Source organism: Lonchura striata, chromosome 6, assembly GCF_046129695.1.
Source record: "Lonchura striata isolate bLonStr1 chromosome 6, bLonStr1.mat, whole genome shotgun sequence".
Taxonomy (NCBI): Eukaryota; Metazoa; Chordata; class Aves; order Passeriformes; family Estrildidae; genus Lonchura; species Lonchura striata.
Window position 1 is genome coordinate 31208922 of NC_134608.1, and position 26787 is coordinate 31235708.

Sequence of the window (26787 nt, forward strand, 5' to 3'; positions counted from 1 at the left end):
CAGAGAGAGATGCCTCGCCATTTTTGAGCAATACTACCTCTCCCAAAATCCCTTCCTCTCCTTCATTGCAGAGCATGATATTACATGCATGGAATGCTGAGTTTGAGTTAGCCATCCAGATTATGATCCCTTCCAGTTCTTGCCCACCCTGGCCTATCACTGAGGGGACAGAATGGGACAAAGAGAACACCCTGACAATGTGCAAGTGCTGCTCAACAATAGCCAAAACACTTCTGTACTATCAACACTGTTTTAGCCACAAATCCAAACCACATCCCACACTAGCTGATGTGAAGAATATTAACTCCATCCCAGCTGGACCCAGTACAACAGCACACAGCCATAGAGTAATCATACAGCCATGGAGATGAATCCTAAGATTTAGACAAACTGGATAATTTAGACAAATTAGATAATTTAAATACATGATAATCAAGGCTAAAGCTATTTTTTTATTATAGTAAAGGCGTCCAACAATTTGATCCAGAATGTTAAACAATCGGTAGTTTTCAATGCAGCATGAAGCTTTATTGTTCTTGCTGAAAGCAAAGCCAGCAGCATGTAGCTAACAATTCATAAAGGTTTTCATAAGTATCATCAACACCCATTTAATCTTTTTACTCTTGTATAACCGCACTCTCCAGAAAAAGACTGGGCTCTACATAAAAGGCCATGAATAGAACACATTATGAATGTTATAAAATAATTTATATTATATAACATGTGAAATTCTATTTTAATACCTGACACTGCCAGCATCTGCTTTCTTGAAATGTCAATTTTAAAGGAATGGAAATAAAATTAAGAGCATCTTTTAAACAAATTAAAAAACGTCAAGTGAAAATAAACAAGTATTTAAAAAAAATCCACATATGAATGCAAAAGAATTTAGAATCTGAAATTGGATTGTCCTACTTTTTAATTTTTTTTTTTCATTATCACCCTGGAATATATTGTTTTTTAAAAACATGGTTAAACAATGTTTGACTAACAAGGGCGAGTCTGGGTGCTCAGTATGAAAACTGGGGCCTTGGAATTGTTAAAGACATGGAAAATAATTTTCTAATCTAGTGTTATACGCTACTAAGATGAAGTTTTTCATCTCATACTGATTGAACCTAATTTTAGAACTGTTTTATTTTAAAAAAATATTATATAATAAGGGATTTAGCAGCAGAGAGTATAGAAGTCCTCAGAAATTAGGTACTCACAGTAAAAAACAATTTAGCAGTTTCAGATATTTATACTTATAACTCTAATTATTGAGCAAGTTTTCTCAATAATCTTAAATTTTACACAAATTATGATGTTTCAAAAATCCCGAAGGAGTTGTATCCTGATCTAGGAAGAGATTCTCAAGAAACATCTGTCTGACTAGGCCTATACATAAAACCTGAATTTTTTCCTACTTTTACATTTTTATATTGAGTTACTTCTAATATAACACTGTATTTTGAGAAACAGTATTACTTTTAATTTAGTTATAAACAGAAGAATTCTTATTACTTAGTTGGTTTTATACATAAACATAGCAAACATGAGAGAATACATACAGTGTAAAACATTTTCTGTTTTTTTTGTTGCACTGTATTACATTTCAAATTTGAATATGAGTGCAAGTTATTTCACATGGCTGCAGTCCACCATTCTCATGGTGGTGCATTTTTGCCTTATAAAAATGCTGCATTTCAGAAATAGTGAAAAAAACTTAAATATTCTATACACAACTTCCTAGCAAATAATTTTCTATTATGTATTACTTGATAAACTGTCTTTAGTCAGTTACTAACTTCTAATTGGTGGGGTTTATGAATTAATGGAATTCAACAGACAGCCTGGGGATTCTATATAAGTATTTGACTGTATGATTAATATAGTTTTCTATAACAATGCAAAAAATCCCCACAAAAAACAGCCCCATGCTCATGAAGAGATTTTTCTCCTATGCTGTCAGCTAAACAAGAAGGTCTGGGAGAATGGAATCAATGAAACTTGGGTCTACTGTGGCTCTGTACCTTAGTTAGTTCACAGATGGATTCATTAATGTTTAATTAAGGGGTGAGTTCATGATATAGCCTTGCTCTCCCTGGAAGGCTAATAGGGTCACTCTTGTCTATTTAGCCATGTATTTTTATTTAGATTTTAAGAGCTTAGTATCTCAGGATCTCTAACCTTGTCACATTTGGTCAAAATTGGACAGTGCATTAAAAATTATTGGCAGGGGAATAATCAACAAGCAGTGTGATCACATGAGCCTTTTTTCTTTTATCTCTTCTTTAAATTAAAATACATCACATTTTAAATACAGAATTTGGCTATGCCATTTTTTTTTGACAGTTTAAATACTGGTATAGACCTCTTAAATCCTTTCAAAACAATCTTCAGAACACTTGCTGCCATGAGGTCTTAATCACCCTTCCCTGAAACAGTTCTCACAAGTTTACTTTCCTCTGCAGTGGTGCAAAAGCTTTTTTTAACTAAGAAACCCACATTCAATGATGTGAATGCATAAATGCTCCTACAGCACAGAGTCTCTGCGCAGCCTTAGAAAGTTTCTTAACAAACAAGTGTCCCACAGATTATCGGGAATATAAATTGCTAACCTATATCTTAGCTATGTGTCCAGAAAAAAAATAATGTTTGCCATATAGAAATTGTTAAATATTAGATTCAATATTTTTAATGTTATGAAAACATAACTAATTGCAGACACTTGCACACACAGAGAGACACACAATACCAGCAGAACATGCTCAAGCAACACATTCAAGAAAGTGTTTATTATCATAGGTAATAAAAATCCTAGGAAATTATGTTTTCTTCTAAAAGTGATAATGCTATCTATAAATGTGCCAGAACAAAGTGTTGAAGGTCATTTTACCGGAACATTAAAACTAACCATGAAGAAAAAAAGTTGTATTTACTTTCATAAATTCTTTTATTTCTTAAAAGGTATATTTCTTAGTATGATGTGTCCATTGTATTTTGTGAAAGAAGATTTTAAAACTAAATTAAAATTATCTTCCCTACAAAAGAGGAATTTTTTCATTAAAACTAGAACACTAGTCTTATTTTCCTGTATTCTGGAGGGATTTGTTACAAAACAAGAGTTAGCATTACATTTTTCAGTTTTATTAATTTAATTAAATTATTTGAAACTCCATTCTGTTAAAATGAAACTGAGACAATAATCTCATTCTCCCACACTTTGGTGTTCCAGATAATAACTACTTTTTAAAGCATGTTAGTACTTAGCACTAGAGAGATACATTTTCTAATTCTACTTTCTTTCTAAGAAACTCCTATAATGTTGTGTTTTAATTCCGAGATTAATCTCTGATAAATGTATCTAAACAGTTTACAGAACTGAAAAATTAGTTGTAATCCTTCCAAACAGAACAAGGTTAAATCCAATCTGTTCTGTGTCTGGGAAAACTAACTATCCAGATTATCTGTAACTACAAGCTCTTTTTGTAAGCAGAAGTAAAAATTTTGAAGATTGGCCCACTCTTATACCAAGAACAATATTTTTAAATAGTTGAATGATTATTGAAATCCAATAAGAAGCACGGCATCTCAGAAAAAAAAGAGTACTACCGAGGAAAAAAATTAATTGATGGTGAACCAACTGCTAATCTGTTGATTATGTTGATTAATGAATAATTATACAAATATAATTGAACTATTTTCAGAAAAGCTGTGTGAAATTTGCAGCCTGAAAAGTTTGAGGAGAGAAAATCCACAGCAATGCCTCCTTCTGTGGAATGATAACAATGATTTATAAAGCTCAAGTTATTTCTGCTGATTGAGCTCAGTTAAGATTGGTTTCACATGATCAGCTAAAGTACAGAAATCCATGATGTGTAGTGGCCCCACACGTTTGAACACACTAGGACATGCTCTTCTAGGTGATCCAAACGTTGGGGGTAGGGGAGTTAAAAGCTGTTGCTTTGTTTTCCCTACATTTTCCTCTCATTAGGATACACTCCTCTGCAAAGTTAGCCACTTCTGGTGGTCGGGAGCAAAGTCTCATTGTAAATGCACAGCAGGATAGTGGCAAAGCTGAGATTAATTCTCCATAGATTTATATAGACCTTTCTCACTGTTGATTGCTTGTACTGTTTCAAAGGTGCATGCGTTGCCTTTTTTTATTGCTGGTTACTGACTTTATTCCAGCATATGGTGGTTGGCGCCATGACACAAAGTGAACATTTTATACTAGAATTAAAGTGGATATTTGACAGTTTCTGTCAGAAAGTTCAGAGCAAAGAATTTGTGAGACAAGATTTATTGCATATTTTATATGGGACACATCTGTTTCTTTGCTATGTTTCTCTTTAAACAGAAAAATAGCAATAAAGTTTCTTTAAGAAACAAAGGCTGTCAATAAAAAGTATGAACAGAAAAACTACATTATTGAGAATGAATTTAATCATTTTGACCTTCTAAAAATGTGTTGCTTGGAAGTATGACAATCACTTTTCCCTTTTTGCTCAGCCCTATAGACTATAGGTTTTCAAACACACAGCTACCCGTATTTAAGGGTAAATAAAATAAAAATCAAATTAAATCTAAGTATTGATATTGGATATTCACATTTAAAATCAAGGTGAAATATTAAGGTAGATTTTGCCTATTTTTATAGAATCTGTAGCCGCATTTTAATGATATGAAATATGTTAAATAAACACCCCTTTTTCTGAAAATGTCTTCTTAAACTATAGATTAATTGTAAGATATATGGCAAACTCACCCATATTTATCTATTAATATCATTAAATCTGATATAGTTTGGCCTCTGAAGTTTAATTTAGTCTTGTTAACACCAGAATCAAAACTGAATTTGAAGAACACCTAGCAGGATCTTGTTCAAGAAAAAAACCTGTATGCATTAAACATGAAATTTTTAACCAACAGCAGTACTGTTTATAAAGATTCACATTTAGTGCAAAACCCAAAGATTCAGCTTGAGAAACATGAAGTTTAAATAGGTAGAATTAAACCAGAACAAAAATAAAGAAAACATTGCTTTAAAATCATATATGCTTTTATGAAAAGGCATGGGTGTCCTATTACTTCTAATTAAAGAGAACAGCCATGGAAAAATCCCTTCTGTCGAAATACATAATTTTAAACAAATAGTTATAATATATAGTTAAAAATACTTTTAGGCACAATACTTTCTTAAACAAATATATTGTAATTTCCTCTACAAAATAACAAATACTTGTCAAATTATCTCATACTTCCAAATGCATTAATTCTTGTTTTTAACTCAAAGATTTTATAGAAATTCAATTTATGTAGGAAAATTTATGTAGCTACTAGTTTGTAGTTTGAAATAAAGTGTTGATAATAAAAGGGTTCTAAAATCATGGGGATTTAGGGTTAAAAGGAAAATTAAGCTTAGTAGGCCCTGGAAAAATAAATACCCTGGGTACATGAAGGCCTTGTACCTTGCTAGAACTGCACCTGTGTAGCTAGTACATGATAAATGATATAATTGTTAGATGTGATGATTATTTAGTAATTAAAAAGAATTACTGTTTAATCGTAAGAATAATCATGAGAAACTGTGGTCAGGGACCTAAGAAACATCACGAGAAACTCATGCTTGAATAAAGTCAATGTATACAATAGAACAGTATAAGTTTAATAATTAATATGTAAGTTATATAATGATAGAATATAAAATACGTTCAGCTCGAAAGCCATATCGGAGTCAGATTTGGGTCTGTACCCCTGACTCCCAGAGCTCTCAATAAAAGCACCTCCATACAATCATATCCCGTGATTATGTGTGTTCCTGAATGCTAACAGTGTAAAAAAGAGGCAAACTTGGACCCGGAGTATTTCTCCTTCTTACCACAAATAAAATAGAGGATACTAACATGAAAAAATATTTTGTTATGATTCTTTTTAATGATGCTTCTACAAGAAACACCAAACTACATTCAAATACTGATTTTTTTTGAGCTTGTCTTCTTTGTGATATACACACAGAAGACTGCATTTGAAAATATGATCTCTCAATTTCTAAATAAAAACCTGCAAAACGACTATTCTCCTTATGAGGAGATCTTGGGAAAAGTAAAGCATGAGTGACACATTAGTCACGTGATTTAATTCATTCCTTGAAAGTACTCAGATACAATCATGATGAGAAAAATGAGCTTGCTTATTTTCTATTGACTCTATGCTGGGAGCATAGAATTTTTTCCCTGCAGTGTATGTAAACATTTTTAAATGTTTATGTTTATTCTCATATAAAGGAAAGAAGAGGCTATAATATTGGATAACAAGACCAGGGATTTGAGTGCACCAGCTCAGCACATCACTGCAGATTTTGTGCTTGCTGTACCTCTAGGCCTTTATTAATATTAATACCTTTGTGTTTATGAGATACCTCCTATCACTTGGAAATGGGTTTTACTCAATAATAGCAGTTAATCTGTGGAAAAGGCAATCCCAACTTTCCCATTAGTAGAAGAGTTAAATATAATTGCAGTCTTAGTCAAAGCTTTATTTGACTACCATTTTGATTTGATACTGTCTATTGCACCACACAAACACTATTTCTGAGAAAGATAATTAACACAAATAATTTGCATCTAAATTCTTATGTTGTAATAAAACAGTCACAATGAGCTTAACTCCTCTTAGGTTTTTTTTCTCTATTAAAACAAGAAAATCTTGAATTTTTATTTTAAGTTAATAAATCATATGCAGGTGAAAGTAATATGGAATTTGGTTCATCTGCATCTATAACCACAGAATATTCTTTTTATTAAGTATTTAAGAGGGCAACTTACTTTTAAAAAATTTCAGAAATTTGGAAAGAAATTTTAAATCCTGAGAACATTTACTTCATTCACGACAAAACCAAACCAGTATCAAATTACATAATGAAAAATGACTGGAATTGAAAAGGAAGAACAGTCAAGGGAGAACAGTCAAAGCTCCCCTATCATTATTTCAAATAGACATCATAGAATTAGCTCTCCTAATGAAACCTGGGGATTCTCTCTTCTAGGAATTTCCAAATTACATATAAGGAAAGAATTCCTGAAGTGTAAAGCTTAATAATCTTTAACATATGCCCTATCCAATTCCACTTCAAGTCAATGGTGGGTCAAGCCCTTTGTGTAAAACTGAAGTTAAGGAAACACACTCTAAACATTTACCAATAAACTGTACTGATAACTCTGTAGATAATCAAACTAAACACATTTTACAGAGCAGTTTTTTCCTTTTACCATGATTGTCTTTAATGTTTGAAGATTTCTGCTTGGTCAGAGAAGATACACTGCTCTGTATAGTCAGGTATCCCTGCCTGACCTAGGGCACCAGCAACCTCTGTAAATACCACATTCTGGTCCAGAGATGGCAACACTTTGTGGAGGGAACTTTCAGACTGTAAGACACTCCCAAGATTAAAGACTTCATACACATGTTTTGTACAAACAATTATATCCTGAAGTCAGTTCAGAAGCTGAAGATCTTAAAAAATATTTTTTGACACTTTCATAATGGTTGACTTGGGACAATGTTTAGATAGCTGAAAAATTCTGATGCTAAAAAGTTTGAATTGATTTATACGCCATGAAAGAAGTACTGGTCCAATAAACTTCATACATACATCTCTTAAGAGAAATAAAACTGCTGATTTCTCCACCTCAAGGTGTTCAAAAGCATGGTCAAGATTCTTCACAGGACAAGGGTAAATTTTAAAATATCTTTCCGTGACATCTGAAGCATTTAGGCACAGAAGTATCAGAGAAATTACATGAAAGCTTGAATGATGATTTGAAATCAGACTCTTTTACATTTCAGAGAAGCCGGTCTTTAATCACAGCTGTAATCTCACAATACTGTATTATCCATATGGTTTTACTCTGTCATTCCTCAATTTTGAGAGCTTAGTAGCAACCTGGTGCTATGTCCTCTAACTAGCTTGAAATTTCTGATAACTGCCCTATGAACATTGTGATTAATATTTTTGTTCTCAAAACAGTGGTCCATCCTGTTCAACAAGGCTGCAGGCTTTGGCTGTTCTTATTGCTTAAAGAGGAAATCAGAGTTTACACCATAAAAGAATCTAACCTAGAGAGCTTCAATTTCTTGATGAAATTTTCACTATCTAGTATTTTTTATCAATCATGCTCAAAAAATATTAAAACAGGATATTCATGTGCTTGCACAGGTCCAAAAACTAACTAAGAAAAAGTATTAACATACCAAAATGACAGAAGTCTACAGAGAAATTTAATGTAATTGCATATCAGATTAAGCATGCTATTGTCACAATCAATTTGTATTATGAGGTGCACTGCAGGGCATTTCCAGGCTTAATGGTGTGAAATTACAGAGCACAGGGGACAAACACAAACATGACCAGTGTGAGGTTAGGTACTGGGATCTCTTGAGTGTTTAACTTAAATACTGAAAGACCCAAACCAAGTGTGTTTGGGTCTTTCAATATTTAAGTGCATGTATCTCTTCTATCCAATCCTTTGCAATTCTTGGCTCTGCTCTTTCCTTGCAGTAGTGTCCTCCATATATGTAAAAAACTGCTCATAAATTATATAATCTAAAGTAATGAATCAGCGAGTATCTTTGTTTCCTTCAATGAAGCTCAGACAGAGATTTAAATTTTATTTGTTCACTGACTGAATATGAGAACATGAAGACAAAAGGAAAAAAAGATAAATAAGAGATCATGCAGGAGATTCCTAAGAGTATAGTGAAAAGAACTAGCTGGACAAAAAGAAAAGTCTAATAGAATCTCAGTGAAAAGCCAGCATATATAACCTACAGTTCTGTTTACCTCTAAATCTATAATAAAGAAAATGGAAGAAATACAGTGGATTTTAACAGAAAATAGAGGTTATAATCAGAATTTAAAGAGGATGTTGAACTCCACTATAGTGGTTATAGTAAAGGCATCAGTAATTCTAGGAATAGATTTTATAACTATCATATACATAATAATTTTGTATTAAATCAAGGGTATTAAAATTAACATTTATTATATCACTTAGTTGCTATGAATAGGAAATCCTTCCCTGTCACGACATGCCAGTGACTTTGTAACAGCCATGGTAATTCAGTATACCACAGTCAAATTGAAAGGAAGTTGGAAGGAACTGTTTTCTATAGGAGATTCCCTCCTTGTTTTCTAAAAGGAAATGACATTGCATTTTCAATTACCAGTTCTTCTAAATTACATTCATAATACACATTATAATAGAATGTAATCTTCCAGTTTCTATAGTAAGTAGTGATATAGTGAAACTGGCTATACTAATTTGATGTACATCTGCTTCAGAAATAATAAATTGAAAGCTTCCTGAAAAGTCATAGCTTTAATTAACACCAATTTTCAGGACTTTGATGTTTATAATTCTTCTGGTAGTGTGGGACAAAGTACTCACTTCAGAGCGAATTCTTATTCTTTGAATCAGTTCATTGTCAATGGCATTTCTTAGGTGGCATATGGATACAATCACATTCCAGGACAACTTTTTTGGTGTCTTATGGACTGGGGCTATTGTCTAACTATATAATCTCAGAGTACCACAGCAGTAAGGGTCTGTGCTTTGCAGACTCATGCCAATTTATGTAAATCACTCTTTCATCTGTTTAAATATGACAATCTTTTGAGTGATGAAAACAGTTATGTCTATCACAAAGTTTGAAAGATTAAAGTAATTCTCCTCTTGGCATATAAAACAGCGTTCCAGATCTGAACACAAACTTTGCCTGGTCTGTAATGTCATTGCTGGGAAGCATAAAAAGTTTTAAGCAAACATTATCACTGCAAGGAAGTATGACATATTTTTCATGTTTGACACTGAACATAAATATCCTCCCACACTGTTTAATGTGAGAACTGCATATGTGTGGCAGAGATAATAAAACATCTCAGTGAAAACAAATGAAATGAAAAAGAAGTTACGATAAGTAGAACAGAAATAAAGCTTTGAAGTTAAAAGTCTTCATATCTGTACATTTTATTCACAAGAGGAAGAATCAGTATTTGATATGCAGAGTGGATTGTCACACAATCTGGAAGAGTCTCATGCTTTGTAGGAATGGCTGTCTGTTAAAAGATAAATTTTTTAGCTGACAGAATAATTGCAGACATAATTGCAGGTAAGAAAAATCCTGGTCAATTGTAAGATCCTTGTACTGCTATTGCTCTTCTGCTGTTGTTTACACATGGTATTTTAACAGACAGCTGTTACTGAAATTTAACAACATTATTAAAAATTATTCTTGATTTTCTTAAGTCACGAATTCACCATTAAAACACTCAAGAGCTTTACAAATAAAATGCAACACAAGTACCAAAATATGGTATGTATTTTAAAGCAGAGGGGTACAACACAAGTGGGAAGACAAGTATGTGACTTAATTTAATATACAGGTTTAGAATATTTCTCTTTCTTTCTGTTAATATTCTTGGGGAGAAAAGCCATAATTTTATTGCAGAGAAGCAAGAATTTTAAACAGTTCCCAGAGGTTTCTGATATTTTGGGATGTCATTACAGACAAGCTTTACTAGGTAACTGCTTTGAGTAACAACTTAAAATATAATCTGTATATGTCTTAAAAATAATATAATATTGTCACACTATGAAAAGTAAGTGCCAGTGTAATTTTCTTCCTAATCTTTGACTGTAGTAAGATGTATAAAGGTATGTCCTGTTGATAAGAGAGAAAAAAAAAAGTATTATTGTAGCTTGGAAAAATGGTGCCTTGGAATGCTCTTAACTTCTGATTCACTACTGCTAAATGATATTAACATTGCTTTATACTTCATAGACTGCTTTGAAAGAAAAGCAAGAATTTTGAGTGGACGTATTTTTTTTCTGTAATATAATAAACTATTCTATCATCCTCCTACACTCAAAATATGTAGAGGGCTATAAACTAATAAAAGGTTGCTTTTCCAGGGTTAATGCAATAGACACTACTAGATGAGAAGAATAAATCACCATGTATAAGCACCTATAGCACAAGAACAACATCTTGGAGAGAATATTTACATATAGAGGAACAAGTAGGAAATGATGAACAAGAAATTCAAAGTTGGCCAGCTGCTAGCTTTTATCATAGTCATAGAATGGTTTGGGTTGGATGGGATCCTAGAGGCCATCTAGTTCCAACTCTGCTGCCAGAGGCTGTTTGGAACATGTAAACTAAGTGGTTCAGAGCCCCATCCAACCTGGCCTTGAACACTTTCAGGAATGGGGCAAACCACAGTTTCTCTGGGCAAATGTTCCTGTGCTTCACCAACCTTACTATGAAGAATTTCTCTCTTATTATCTAATCTAAACCTACACTTTCTCAGTTTAAAGCCATTCCCCCTTGCCCTATCTCTGCAGATCCTCATGAAAAATCCCTCTCCAGCTCTAGTAGCCTGTTTTAGATACTGGAAGGCTGCTGTAAGGTCTCCCTAGAACTTTCTCTTCTCCAGGCTGAAGAGCCCCAACTCAGCTCCAGCCTTCATGTCCCTCTTAATAGAATTTATTTCTTATTTTCTTTCCCGATGGACAACCTCAACAATCCTTTGTGGTGCACTTCAACAGACAAATAAGGAAATGTGGATGAAAACTCCTGTTCTATACCAGAAATCCATTTGAAAGTGCACTGGACTGGATGCATGCCCAGGTAGCTACCAAAAAAATTATTAAGAAGAAATCACTCAGCAGTTAAAAGTGGATTTGTGGACTGTTTCCATATGGTTGCTAAGCTTGTCTAAAAAACTCACTAGCTCCTGACATAATGATACAGTGACTAGTTTGGTCTACGACTGTTTTGCTATTGCATAGTCCCATAGATAGCACAGTGTTGACCTTTTATGTAGTATACAACACACAGAATTTGTAGCAAAGCAATTAACCTAACTAATGTTTCCCAAGTGTTAGGCCAGAATTCTAAACATAGGACAAATACTTTTTCTTTGGGATTAATCTCAATAGAATACTCTATTTGACAAATCACTCCCTCTCCATCTGACTTGTTACCTTGGTCACTCGGTGCATCACGCACTTTTCCCAAATAGCTTTACTTTCCACTACTAATGAAATTCAAAAACTACTTTGTCTTGACATCAGTCTACTTGCTTCCCTATGTTCTAAAATAAATGAATTCCTGTAGTAGCAGAGTCTTCATCACCAAGATACTTTATTCTTAGAGAAATGAAGAGAAGCAGATATGCTTTTCCTATGCTGAGTGCTAAAGCATAAAGACTTCTTCATTTTCACATTCCAGTCCATGATGGAGGAACCCAAGCCCAGATTAGTTTTTACATGCTTTCTGACCTGGACCCAATGACAAAGAACTTGGAAACATATTTTGCAAGATCCTGCATGAATGTGTGCTATTCATTTCTACATTTACTAAAATGGACAAACAATATTAAATAGTCAGGTGGCAAAACAAGAAATAAATTTAATTAACATTACTCACCTACCCTTGTATGTCATTTAGCTTCTGGTTTGCATTATTCTTGAGGAAATGCACAAGGAGAGTAAGAAATACTATGGAAAACACCAATGGTTAATGGTCCTTCTAGTGAGCTGCACAGTTGCAGTGACAAAAATTTCTTTTTGTCCTTTTCAAAATAGAGCATTTAGCATCTTTCTCATCTTTAGTCATCTAAGTATTCTGAGTATTTTTTTGCAGGAGATAGTTTCATATCAAAAGAGAAATTTTCTTCTAAGAAATTTTGAGCAAGAATTTAATGAATTAAAGAGCATTCCAGACAACACATTAATTTCATTCTTTCAAAGACCTTCTTGCATATCATGGCAATTTAAATGGAAAATAATTATGAACATATTTTTAACCACCCCATACAGTAATTTCAGTGGAAATACTGTAAGTAAATACTAATTTATAATAATTAGTTCTCCATACTATAGGAAAACTTATAGAATTTGTTACACATGATATAATTAGATTTACTAATTATTATTTCTACTTTCTAACAATTGAAGCCTTTTCCAAAAAGCATAGGCATATCAAATACAGCTAGTGAAGCATTAAGACAATTTACACATGATGTCTTTAATGTGGGATTCACAAAGTACTTGAGAAAGATTATCTTTCACTACAAAATCCAGCAAGAATAATTATTTAACATTCTGCGTACCAGGAAAGAGGAGCACTCTCTGAAAAGGATATTAAGCAACTGCTATCATCACATATAAAGTAGCTAAACTGGGAATAGAACCCAAAGCTTCTGGCACCTAATTCCCTGCTGAAGACACTGGGCTACATTACATCCAGTTATACAAACCAGCACTGACATCAGCAGAAGTACAGTTTATCCCCTCTGGCATTTTAGAATGTCAGTCTCCATAACACTCTCAGTGTTTTTTGTTACAACACAGCAAGTATTAGATTTAATTGGTATTAATTATAATTAGGAAATGTAAACACTTCAGTAAAGGCAAACCAGGATTTTTTTCCTTACAGTATTTCCAACTTCACATTGACTAGAAATGATGGGAATTGCGCGTGTGGGAAAAACCTCAATATCTATGAGTTCCAGCCCTATTTTCAAGCCAGAAGTTTCAGAAAAGCATCTCAGTTTTGGATACTTGCTGTGAGCTGGCAGAAGGATAACAGAAATTTTTTTTTTCTTACATTTGCTTAAACCAACCACAAGTCTTTTTTTAAACAAACAAAACTGAAAACAGATGCATATTGGATGCTCAGTATTATCAGCTAACTCCTAATTTCAGAGAAGCAGCTGAGTTTGCAAACACCTCTGATCCTTGACATTTGTCCAACACCTATTCTAGGGCCATAAATCAAGATGGGTTTCTGTGTTATTTTTCCCTATCTTTGGTGTGGAATTCTATAGGATTTCCATTCTAATGCCGCAGAAACTACCATCCACCATTAGCAATAATCAAATGAGTCAGGTGACCAACAGAAAATTAGACAACCTACTGAAAAGTCATCATAGAATAAGGTAGAATAAGATGTCAAAAGATGAGAAGTTAAATTACACAAAATTAAGTATGTCTGATTAGATACCATAAAGCATAACATTATAAAGCAAAACAAGAACAAGGGAACATGAGAAAAAGTGGACAGGTGAGTAATCCAGGTGGTTTTGCTCTTTCTAATATACAAAAGATCTCACAAAAAAGTGTCAAAATAAATATAATATATAGAACTTCCAGGACAGCTGCAGGAATGTATTCTCTCTCTTTTTTAAAAAAATATATACATTATTTCCACACATAAGGATTACATTTTCTGTCACACTGACAAAGATAAAAATATCTCAATTTTCACATCAATAGGCATAAAGAAAATATTTAGAAGAATATGTTTTTTCTATTTGAAATTATAATGCACAATCAAACTGCAACTTTATCTAAAGAAGAACTAGTCCTCTTCCAACTGGGTATTTTTATAATATTCCACGCATAAGAAAGCGGAGTGTGATAAAAAGGGTAAGTCAGCATTGTAGGAGAAAGCAGGTTCTGGGTTGTCTTTATTTTTTAGACTTCATTGACATGATTTACCACCCCTTCTGCTGGTTTTAGCTGGTGTGGAGCTAACTTTCTTCACAGAACTCCTATGGTGCTGTAGATTGGATTTGTGACCAAAAGAGTGCTAACACATCCATGCTTTAGGTATTGCTGAACAGTCCTGCATAGCATTCAAGCCTTCTCTATTTCTAATGCTGATGGGGATGAACAAGAAGTTGGGAGGGTCCAAGCCAAATAAATCAAAGGGATAACTCATACCATATGACATCATGCTCAGAAATAAATCTGGGAAAAAAAAGAGGAAGCAGGGGAGAAATTCAGAGTTTTGATGCTTGTCTTCCCAAGTAGAGGCTTTGTGTGATGAAATCCTGCTTTCCTGGTAATGTGAAATTTAGAAATGTGAGTTCTAAATGGAACTTAGAAATACTGTGGCTGGCAGGATTAGGGAAGTGATAAAACACAGTGTACTTGACACTGATGAGGCCACACCTTGAATCCTGTGTTCAGTTTTAGGCCCCTCACACAAGAAAGACCTTGAGGTGATGGAGAGTGTCCAGAGAAGGGCAGTGGAGCTGGGGAAGGGTCTGGAGCACAAGTCTGAGAGCAGCAGCTGAGGGAGCTGGTGGTGTTTAGCCTGGGGAAAGAGAGGATCAGGAGAAGCCTCATCACCCTCTACAAGTCCCAGAGAACTTGGGGGGGGGTCAGTATCTTCTCTCAGGTAACAAGTCACAGGACAGGTATGTCAGGGGAGGTTCAGATTGGATGTTGGAAAAAATGTCTTCATTGAAAGAGTTACCAAGTATTGAAACAGATTACACAGGTGACTAGAGGAATAACCATCCCTGGAAGAGTTCAAAAAGAGTGTACTTAGTGGTAGAACTGGCAATGTTAGGTTAATGGCTGGACTTGATAATTTTTAAGAAGTCTTTTCCAGCCTTAATAATTCTAAGAAATGGCTGAACACCTGTTAAGTGATGGGAAGGAGTTGATGGAATTCTGTATTTCACATTGCTTGTTCACACAGCTTTTGCTCTCCCTATTGATTTGTCTGTATTTCAATTCACTAATTTACTTCCATTCACCCTCCCACCCTCTCCTTGCCTCCCCACAGAGGAGCAGCAAGCAAACGGCTGAGCAGTGCTAAGCTGCCAACTGCACGAACCACAGCAGCCCGGGGTGTGGTAAGAATTACAGAATCTCTGGCACCATTGTGGAAGACACCATTTGGTTAGGGTCTGGCTAGACCTGGGCAAAACTGATTATTGCAATACTTTGGCAAGCTAGAGATCATAATGGTTCTGTAGAAATACAAACATACATATACAGAGTACTAATCCAATCTTGATGTTATTGTTAAACTGTAAGTGAACATTTCCAATTAAATACATTAGAAAGACAATGAAACTGTCTTGCAGAGACATCAAGATTTCCATTACATTTTTTGTTTTAAAAATTCAGTGGCGAGGAATTTGCTGCTTAAATACTGTCCAAATACACTTGCACCTAAAATAATTATATCAGATAAGTATATCCATTGAGCTCCATGGCCTAGGAGAAGGGTAAAGGAGAATATTAGCTTATTTACCAGTACAATTTCACTGCTACTTTTGAAACAGCCCATTTTCATTTGTCAAAGTATTTACACAAGGCAGCCTCACGAAACAAAGTTATTAAAAAGACATTAGGACAATCTTTATAAAAAGGATTAAGCTAATTAATAAATTACTATAATAATCTTAATGATCACTAATATTCTGTCTTGATGAGCAGATTCAGATAGTTCAATTGACTTCTCAGATCACAATTTCTACGAGAAATACAATTAAACTTTTAACAATTCTAATATCTCTGTCAAAAATACAGAATTTTACCTAAATGTTTACGTAAAAAGATTGCACTCCTACAATGAGAGAGGGGAAAATCTCTTCCTGCATATATTTTCCACAACTCCAGAAGCAATGGTGCTGGCAGAAGCAGGTGATAGGGAACACAGTATGAGAAGGAGCAGGATTGTTGTTTCCAACAGAAACCTGCATTTACATTGTTTTCAGTTGACCATCACATTGCAACTCAGTTTTCACCCACTATTTCCAGACTCTAACATGGTAAATCACTTTTTATAATGCTTATTTCTGTTTCACACAAGACAAAAATCTTTGAATATTAATAAGTCAGTTCATAAGCTCACGCTAGGGAGAAAAGATGACATGCATATATGTGGACTTTCTCTACAAGTGTGTCACTCGTCTTTAAGTCTTTGAAGCTTTTATATTCCCTCTGACAAATTTAGTCTGCGATTAATATATTTTTCATTTTGCCTACTACTAATAATAAAGAACAAAGCACAAAATAACCAGTGGGAAATAGGTGAGATCAGGGGAGTGATTAGCTTTGACAAGTGATGTCTAAGATCTGTATAACATATATCAACATATACGAACATATATCAGGCCCATTAGGAACATAATCCACAGGAATTTTCAGAGGAAACAGATATTTAATGCAGCTTACATTACACATAACTTTATAAATCACTACACTATTTGGCAATAAGTTTTTATTTCAGATGTGGTTACCTTTCTGGAAGAATTCCTCTAATTTCTCCTTGAAGGGCTGGAGATGCTCTTCAGAAGACTCTCTGCAAACTAGCTTCATCTGCTTTTCAGAGGCTACAAAAAGATGAGACACATTTATGACAGAAGAAATGTAGATTTCAGCACCATAGGAGCCTACATCTAAATTAGTCACCTGAATTTACTTTAGAGGTTATAAATAAGCACTAAGGAATCCAGCAATTACACTAATATAAGAAATACAAATACTAGTCAAGCATACTAAATAAAAAATTCTATATGTGTTTAAAGAGTAGAATTTGTCTTTAATAAGGAATTTGTCCTCAAACTCCTGCTGTGTGCTAGGGCTTGCTACTAACACAGCTTGCCTCACACTCTAATTCTAGATGATATATTTAAAGCTTTAAAGTCTGTTTCTGTGGTGAGTGAAGCATCCTTTGTATCTGGATTGATTTTAATCAATCAGTGCCAGGCATCCCATACTCCAGCATTTTTCCTGCAACAGATGCAGCAATTCAGCATTACTTAAGTGCTCCATCCCCAGACCATGATATGAAACAGTTGAAGTGTGTAAGAAACTTATATTTAAGTGCAATTTGTTTACTATTTAATCTATCTGCTATTTTAAGAACCAATGCCATGCCAATTTCTGAAAAACTTAATTTCATTTGCCAACAAATTTTAACAGGCCTAGAACTTCTGGTAAACTTAGTGCATTCCAGTGTTCCACATTAAAGATGACAGGAGGCAGAAATCAAAATTAAATTACTTTCCAATTAGCAACTGAATTTGTGAACCACTACAAGATCTTTCTTCCACAACTTTTCATTCCCAAGAAGCTACATTTAGATGGAAACTTATTTTGGAGTTAAACCTAAGACTTACAGTTTGACTGCATGAACTGTATTTACACCATATTGCTACCACAATTAAACAAAATTAATGTAAACCTGTGGAAATAGAAGCTGAGCCTGTGTAATTAAAATGTGCCATTATTTAAATTTGCAATGTAGTGTAAAAAGTCATGGGAAGGTTGAAAACAGATGCATACATTTTACTGTGCAAGTAGTATTGTGCTTGGACCATCAGGACGCACTGAAAACAACCATAGCTTTTCAACTGATTGAGAGCAGAAATACATTTGGTCAATTCTTATAGAAAAACACCCATTCTCACCCAAGACTAAACTTTAATTTAACAACCCTCCAGAACTCAAAGTGCAGGTTGTGTAAAATGGCCTGGGCTGCAGTCTAAGTTTATGGTTAATCTAGTCTTGTATCTAGTAGCATATGACAAACATTTCAAATTATTCAGAATAAAGTTAATGGATACTGTTTGTATGCCAGATAGTAGGCAGAATGGAGTGGTGATTTAAACATACTAGATGGGGAAAGAAAGCCTTTTATTAGCTGCTCAGTTATGTGTCTTTAATAATTTAAATTAAGAAAAAAAAATCCAAAATCAGGGATGTTTATATGACATCTTAAGATTATTTTCTAATGATACATGCTGCTTATCATTAAAAATTTGACCTTTTGACCTCTGTGACTGTGAAAATACACTGATTGGAATGTGTGTATGCCTAATATTTATGTTTCAATCAACTAAATTGTAACACTACTTTGGAAGACAACAGACATTAGAATTTTATAAGTGGAAAAAATCTAGCAAAATAACAGATGCAACATTGTAAGTTTCTGACTGCAAGTTTGAACAAAGTTGACACAGGTTTGTGATCTTTTTTTTAGTTCAAACAAATCTACAGAAAATCATGGGGCAATATTTAGAAATTATTTTGGATAAATATAAAATGACGCAACTGTAGAAGCATTATAGTACACACAATATGTTTAGACATTTGAAACACAGTAAATTACAGTCATTTCTTTTATATTACTCTCATATAAATTCATATCAATCTGTACGGAATTAAATTTCTATGAATATGTATTAGACTAATATGCTTGTAGGTACAGTAGTATCTAAAAACACTCAAATATACTCTAGAAAGGCATTTTCCAAAACATATTGTCTTGCTAATGCATCCTCTGAAGCACTGAAACCTTCCTGCATGCTTCCTACGACTCTAATAACACAAGATTTAGAAAGGTTACTCAGGTAAGTCCCATGTATTTAAGTGACCAAGACTAGGATGAACTGTTCCTAAAGAAAAAAGGAAGTATACATACACCACCTTTGGTGATTTTTTTAAAAATTAAAATTACTAAAATTAACCTTAATTAGATGACAAAACAACAGGAAAATCTGGATAAGAAATACCAACTCACAGAGCATATAGGAAAAAAAATTATTTGGATAGTGAATTCTTAAGAAGAATCCTAACACCCCTAACAAGATGATCAATATTTGGAATGAGAGGAGAGGAACAGTAAGAAGAAAGGCACAGAAATGAAGAAAAACGGGACGGATAACACAGAATAAGTGAATCAGGATGCTGATTAAAACTCTAAAAAGTTTGAGATGAAGTGGAATCAGATGAGATACCAGTTTCAAATGCTTAAAGTGATCTTGAAACCATGAAATTGAAAGACAGAAGAAGTCAAACACTGGCAAATTCTAATAATTTACACTATTGTAAAGTCTGAAAAACAGCAAATTTGCTTGGGGATAGATATAGCAAGAAATGATGGAAGTGTGTTCAAAGGAATCACAAATCATATACACAAAAACATATCTTGAATAATAGGCAAAAAGCATTTAATGACACAATGTGACATTTTTTATTAAAATGACAGTTGTGATTATACATATTAAAGTCAGGTGGTCTTTGTCAAGCTGCTTTAGTAATAATGATAGAAGTCTACCTCGCAACTGTGTGACCTACCTCAGTTCTACACAATATAATAAAAATGTTTCTGGTAACTAGCATTCACTGAATTTCCTGTTATATAAGGTTTTGTTTAGTTGTTTTATTATTAACTTGAAACCTAATGTCAAAAATGTCATGCCAAACATTATATAAAAACACCTCTAAAACTGGATAGTCTAGTGCCATAAATTGCTTTGATTTTCCTTGCTAAAACTACTATAACATGAGGGACTCTTACATCTAGTCTTTATACTTCATTCTCATATTCACTACAGTACAAAACTTTTCTTACTTGAAAAAAAAAATTACTTCAGCAAAGCTTTTATTAGAATGATTTGGAAGTAAAGAATCTTATTATGTATTCCTTCTTTTACATACATACCGAAAAGCTGCTTTCTGAAAAAATGTCTTTCTGAAATTCTGAGGAATCTGAGGGAATTCTGAAGAAGCTGACAGCAGTCACACCACACATACAATTCTCCTCTCACCATCTCATTCCAAAATAATAATTTGGGAAAATGAAAAACCTGTTTCAGCATTATTGAGTTCAAGCAGATGTAGATTCTCCACTAATGTAATAATCTTTTTATTATTTTCCTGGGTATGAGCAGTATGTTAGTGAAATTGAATGTAATATGCTATTTTGAAAATTGTTTATGTCTAAATGAGCAATTGCAAAAAAAAAAAAAAAAAAAAAAGGAAAATACAAGTGTGCAAAAGCATTTGAAAGCCCTTACAAATTGTTGGATGTACATCATGCTTCACCCACTACAAATCTTGGCCACAGAAATGGAAAGCATTAGCAAAACATTAAAACAAAGCTGGAAACTGCTGATTATCAGTTTGCCACTGTCTTCAGATTTAATGCAGTACTTGGCTCAAAAAGTTCTTTAAAAATCCCCAATATAAGTGAAAATATTTACAAAATAGAATGTCTCTCACTTAATGCCTATTGGGCAATAGTCTTAAAACTCCACAGACACTTGTAAATCTGTCAAAAGAATCATGGCCCATAAACAAACTTTCACGTAAAGAGCATTTCTGTGTCAATCAGACACAATTTGGAATTTTTTAAGCACCATTCTTAAAGTAAACTCCAAACAAAAAATAGTTTAAAGTTGATAACAGTAAATTACTAACTATTTACTCACCAGAACACACCAGTAGCATTTACAGGAATCAGCCTGACAGCAAAACCAAGTATCAACACCATGAATTCCTGTAAACCTGTCACTGACACTATCCCCTATGAGTAATGCCTCTGTGAAAGCTGCTAAAGCTCTCTGCTCCTGTCTGTTCAGAGCATGGCAGGTTATACTGCCAGGCTTGCTCTTCTACTCAGTTACAACACAAGCATACCTTTGACAGGATTACATTGACAATTCTTTTTAGAGTTCTTACCTTTTCTGCTTCAAAGAGCATTTGAAATAATACTGCAAATGAACTCAGTGTAGTGCTAAATAACCCCAAATTTCTGTATGAGAGAATCCATGATCTTTTACAGTGCACAAACCTGTTATGCTACTTGGATCTATACGCCCAAATAAAACCTTAATAAACCTTGGATAAATTTCATAAATTTGTATTATTCAGCAAGTGCTATATCATTTTCTCATTATTTAGTTCCTTCAGTATCATTCTATTAATTTTCTTGCTTGGAAACAACTCCGCAAGCTAAACAAATAATTACATGTGGAGATGCATGTTTACCATTGGACACTGCTGTAGGATCTGGTTATAGTCTCCTGTTATTACATGCACTCAGGTACCTACTCACTGGAGTTGTTCACATGGTATTAATTGAATGCTTTTTGAACTATCTACAGCTATTGCACTTCTGTATAAACTTGCACAAAGTTTTCTTTTCAGATAGAATTTTAAATAATGTGCAGAAGGGAAGAGATTAATCTTGATTCTGTGGGAATGTGGTAAGAATTTTAACAACTTCCAACTGCAAGAGGTTATGCTGCTACTGACTCAGAAAAGTTTCAGAGAAAGTATTTTATTTGCCCTTTTGGACACACGTTGATAATCAGTACACATCAATAACAGGATCATACAAACGTTCAAGCACTGCCACCAAAGCCAGAGCAGGGCTGACTAATATGGAAGCCTCTGAACAAAGCAGAGATGGAAATGCAATGAAGTTGGGTAGGAAGTTCTCTGAGACAAAACTATCTGAGAAAAGCATAAAAGGGCATCAGACTGTGGTAGCACACTGTTCTCAAGCTCAGTCTTTATTACCTTAAATGAAAGACAACAATTTAATGCAAAAAAGTGTTAGCACACGTAAAACTAAATACACCATTCTAACCTACTAATTACTTGGATAGCTACTGTTCTGTGAAGATATTTTCAGAATAAACGTGCTTCTATATAAAGTTATTTTCTTCACACATTAATAATGCTTTTTAAAAAAATAATTCAGAGGATAAAAGATAATAAGTAAAAAGTCAGTCTTTGAAACACATTTCCCTCATGACACACAGAAACGTATCTGTTTAGGTGCTCTAGCTGTCACGTATACATGAGACAGAAAAAACATTTCAGTGATACATCCTAAGATGTGTAAAATGAAATAATTGAATTAATGGCATAAAAAACAGTTTACAAAGTTCACCTGTTCTGAATGAGTCAGACATCTTGACAATTCTCACAAGTTTGATCAGATATTCCTCCTTTGTCTTTTGAGGGGGCTTTGTTTATTATAAGTTCAACAACATTTTTTAACTTTTAGAGTTAGTGATGGCATACAGAGGAACTGTCAGGTCTATATTAGTTTCAACTAACCTAACATTTTTCAGCTCCTTGTTTGGTGAAAGGGCATCCACATATTATACAAATAATTTAAAAACCTTTCTGCTAAAATTGTTTCCCAGGAATACATTTAGCAAAATGAAAAAGACTGCTAGTAAAACTAAATATTTTTCACACCATAGCAACATATCTGAGCCTCTGCTTAATGTACTCCTTCTGAAATGGTAGTTTACATTCAGAGCACCCTTCAGCAGAGAAGCACAGTTCAAGGGACTGAAAGTACATATAAATGATGGTAATGACTAAAGCCTTGTAATTTTCCAGTCAAGTCTTTTAAAGATTCCTTTAAGTGATTCCAGCATATGATTAGTAGAAAATTTTTGTTAAGTGTCAAGATCCAAACATACAGAACTCCACACATCATTAAGATCTGTCAAGAGCGTAGAACTGTGCACTAGCAGAATCTGCTGAGAAACTGAAACATTTCCCTTTGTTCTGAACAGTATATATAAAAAAAAAAGAATATTTTGAAACTGAAGAGTCTTGTCTGGGTAATTGAGAGGGACACAATATTTTTAAGAAGCAAGAATAGTATTTTCATCAGATGAGCTAAGATTTTTACAGGGCTAAGCAAAAAAAGGACCTTTCAAACATTTTATCACTTATTGTACTGAATAAGGGATCAGACATAAGAGAATTGGGCAATGGCTGAAACAGTTTATGAGCTGAAACTGTAGAAGCCAGCAAAGTGATCTGTTTTCCTCTCTATCGCTGTATCTCTGATTTTATGTGCAAGACAGATCATAAAGTTGGATCTAATTAATTCTTCCACCAAGTAGGTAGAAATATGGTTCAGCTGGAGCATTCAGCTTAGATTTAAAATCGTGTAAATTCAAAAACCAGCAAGATTAGCAGGACCACTTCACCAAATGCTAATTAGCCCCACTATTACTAATTTGTACCCCACAGTCTGAAGTAATGCACTTTCAATCTTTGATACATGACTGTCTCAATTCTAGCCGAAATCTGTCCTGTCTCTCACTGCATACCTCCACAAAGAGGAAAAGCTGATGAAGTCCATAAATACGAAGTCACCATTCCCCCCAACACCAGTATTTAACACTCTCCAGACGACATAATTCATTATTCATCATAGCCATTGATAGGGACAGTATTCCTCCTGTTCCCAGATGCACACTACCTGCTCCCAGAGGTATCCTTCACAGCTACGCAACTAATGCTTAACATACACACATTTATTTATTTATTTATTTATTTATTTAAAAGGACACGCAAAAAAGTGCACAGAAAATCATACATGTGGTATTTCCCAGATTCATTTTAGAATCTTAACATTTGCAGAATGATTTTTAACAAGAAATTTCCGAGAATTCTTTTCAAAGGAAAAAAAAATATAAAAAATTAACAGCATGCCATTGTTTAACCAACTGAAAGCCTTCTCCCTGTGCCTTTGTGCACACATGCAGACATCTGCTTTCATGGAATAAGGTTTTCAAAACCATAATTTATTTTCTTCTCTATTATATATAAGAATGTTTAAACCATTTAAACCATTCCATACTATCCTTTTTTATTAAAACCTAAAAAATCTAATTAAAATTTAAGAAATGATCCACTTAGAAAAATTTATACTAATTGTATTCACATACTAATATTTCCAGTGGAACACTGTCAAAAAATTAGTTTTACTGTAAAATAAAATCCTATGCACATATAGGATCCTATAAGATAAAATAAAATCCTATACATTTTATATGCCTGTGTTGGATCTTTCTAAATCAAAACAAACTGAAGTATACCTCATCTTGCTGAGGAAAGAGACTGTTCAAAAAGTGGTCAGAAAACTCTGTGAATGAAGAGTGCCAACTCTTGCAAAAAAAAAAAAAATAACCCAAAAAAATAATTTTCCTGTACAAAGCTATTCTTTGCTCTTTTCCTTACACCATTTTGCATTGCCTCAAAATAGATAATGTAAATATTGGACTGTAAAAAAACAGTGAAGTCACATAAAAAAAAAACCATGCACCTATTTGGCTCCTCATGCTCCACTACCCAGTTCAAATTTCTATTTGTTTGCACTTCCAAAATTTTAAAGAACATATAACCAAAAATGAGAATTAAAGTAAGTATGTCCTGTAAATTATCATACAACTTCTCTGCTCCTGTTGGGGAGATTTTTTGACATGTGTGTTAGACAGACATTTCTCTGGCAAAAAGTCCCTCTTTCAAAATTGACTTAAAGCATTTAATTTAAATTAGTCTAAGGCTTCAGTTGGTTGAAAATATTTTAGAAGAGTATGCTTGATACTTTTTGGAATACTATCCTCCTAATGAATATCAATAATCTTTTATCAAGACATAACTATTGATCCTACAATTTATTTAGAAATTTAATATTCAAAATAGATATAATACTTAGAATTTTCTTGATGTGATCCAGTAAACTTACTGTCTATCAAGCAACTCAAACAATAGACAAACCCCTCAACACAGTAATTCGTGCACTATGAATTTTTACTGTATCATGATTTCATTAAACTCTAGTCCACAGAACAGACTTTACCATAGGCTGTATTATATATGAACTAAATCTATAATTCCACCTGAATAAATGATAACCATCTCTAGAACAAAACCAGGCTATAGTTAATTAGTGGACATTCTGTTGCAAAACTCACTCAGTTCAAATACTCTGATGGGAAAAGACACTTAGGAATTTTAAATTAACTTCTTGGAATAATACCAATCAAACTTTTATGCTTTTGTATGTTTTCCTATTGATAAATATATTCCTTCCTAATCCTTAATAAATCCAGATGTTTTTCAGTACTTTAAATTTGGAAAATCAGAGTTTTAGTCTGCATGAACTGATTATTTTTACTTTTTGCAGTTTCCTCCTTGACTCTATTTAAAGTAATAGCTGCTGAAAGCATCAAGAATGAGTGTCCCTTTTCAACTTCCATCCATTTTTTATTTCTAAATTCTCTTCCATGCTTTGCAATAGAATGTTGCACATAGCTACCTGAAGAAGCACTGAATGAGAGCAGGGTAGATGCAATAGTTTAATCTGGTCTAATCAGCCAAGCTGAGAGACAGTGTTAGAGTGACATGACTGGCATGATGTTTGTTAGTCACATCCAGTCCACTGGACCTCTTTCTATGAACAAGACTATATTTTATAATATATAAATATATATTAATATCTGAAAATAACCTATTTATATTGTCATGACATTTACAAACGAAAATTAAATTAAGCACCTGAAGAAGAGGCAGGAGAAGCCAGGTATGTTCAGCCCTGTTTAGGGAAAGTGGGCAGGGGATCTAGCTTTTCATGTCAAGTATCTAAGGAATAACTAGAGAGAAGGCAGAGCTAGACCTTTTCAGGAATGCACATCTAGAGAAAATCAAGCAACAGTCCCAACTTGCATCACAGGAAATTCTCACATGGGATAAAGAAAAATATTCAAGATGGCAATTAAGCACTGGAACAGGTGCCCTGAGAGGTGCTGCCATTTCATCCTTAGATTCAAAACTGAGATGACTTTGGCCTGTACAGCCTGATCTAAATATGAAGTTACTCTTGCTCAAAGGCTCTGGACCACAGTGCCAGATGTACATTCCAACCTAACAAACTGCACTTCTCTATAATTTTGAGGTATTTGTAATGCTTCTGCATAAAAACCAGTGTGAAAATGGCCAACACAACACTGTAATTTCTCAACTTTTCATGCACAGATTTATTTACTTCCCTTTTGATCTTTTCATAAAGATTATGCAATTTTACAACATGGAGTTGTCATAAATTTAAGTTTTGGTGAAGTTCTCCTGTTTAAATGGGGAAAAATTGGGGTTACATACTTATGCAAGGCACAGATCTGTCAACAGCTAGGTTAAGAGGTGCCCAATAAGAAACCATGTCTTCTGTCTTCAACTGACAATGGTATAGCAGATCCCTAGAGTCTTCTTTTTATTTTAGATTATTTCTTTTTTCTGTCACACAAGCGCTTGCAAACACCTACATATATATTCACACACACTGTTAAGTTCATAAAAATGTAAAACTTATATACAGTACTGAAAAAAT

At 33.7% G+C, this 26787-nt stretch overlaps 1 protein-coding gene across 7 annotated transcripts in view; it reads right to left on the bottom strand.

Moving 5' to 3' along the window:
- The window catches only part of FMN1 (formin 1), a 176896-nt gene that overhangs the window by 25223 nt on the left and 124886 nt on the right, over positions 1 to 26787 (bottom strand). For all 7 annotated transcript variants that reach the window (XM_021539273.2, XM_021539275.2, XM_021539276.2 and 4 more), the window contains one exon: positions 17096 to 17188. In XM_021539273.2, coding sequence (XP_021394948.2) covers positions 17096 to 17188 — 93 coding nt within the window. The remainder of the gene's footprint in view (positions 1 to 17095; positions 17189 to 26787) is intronic.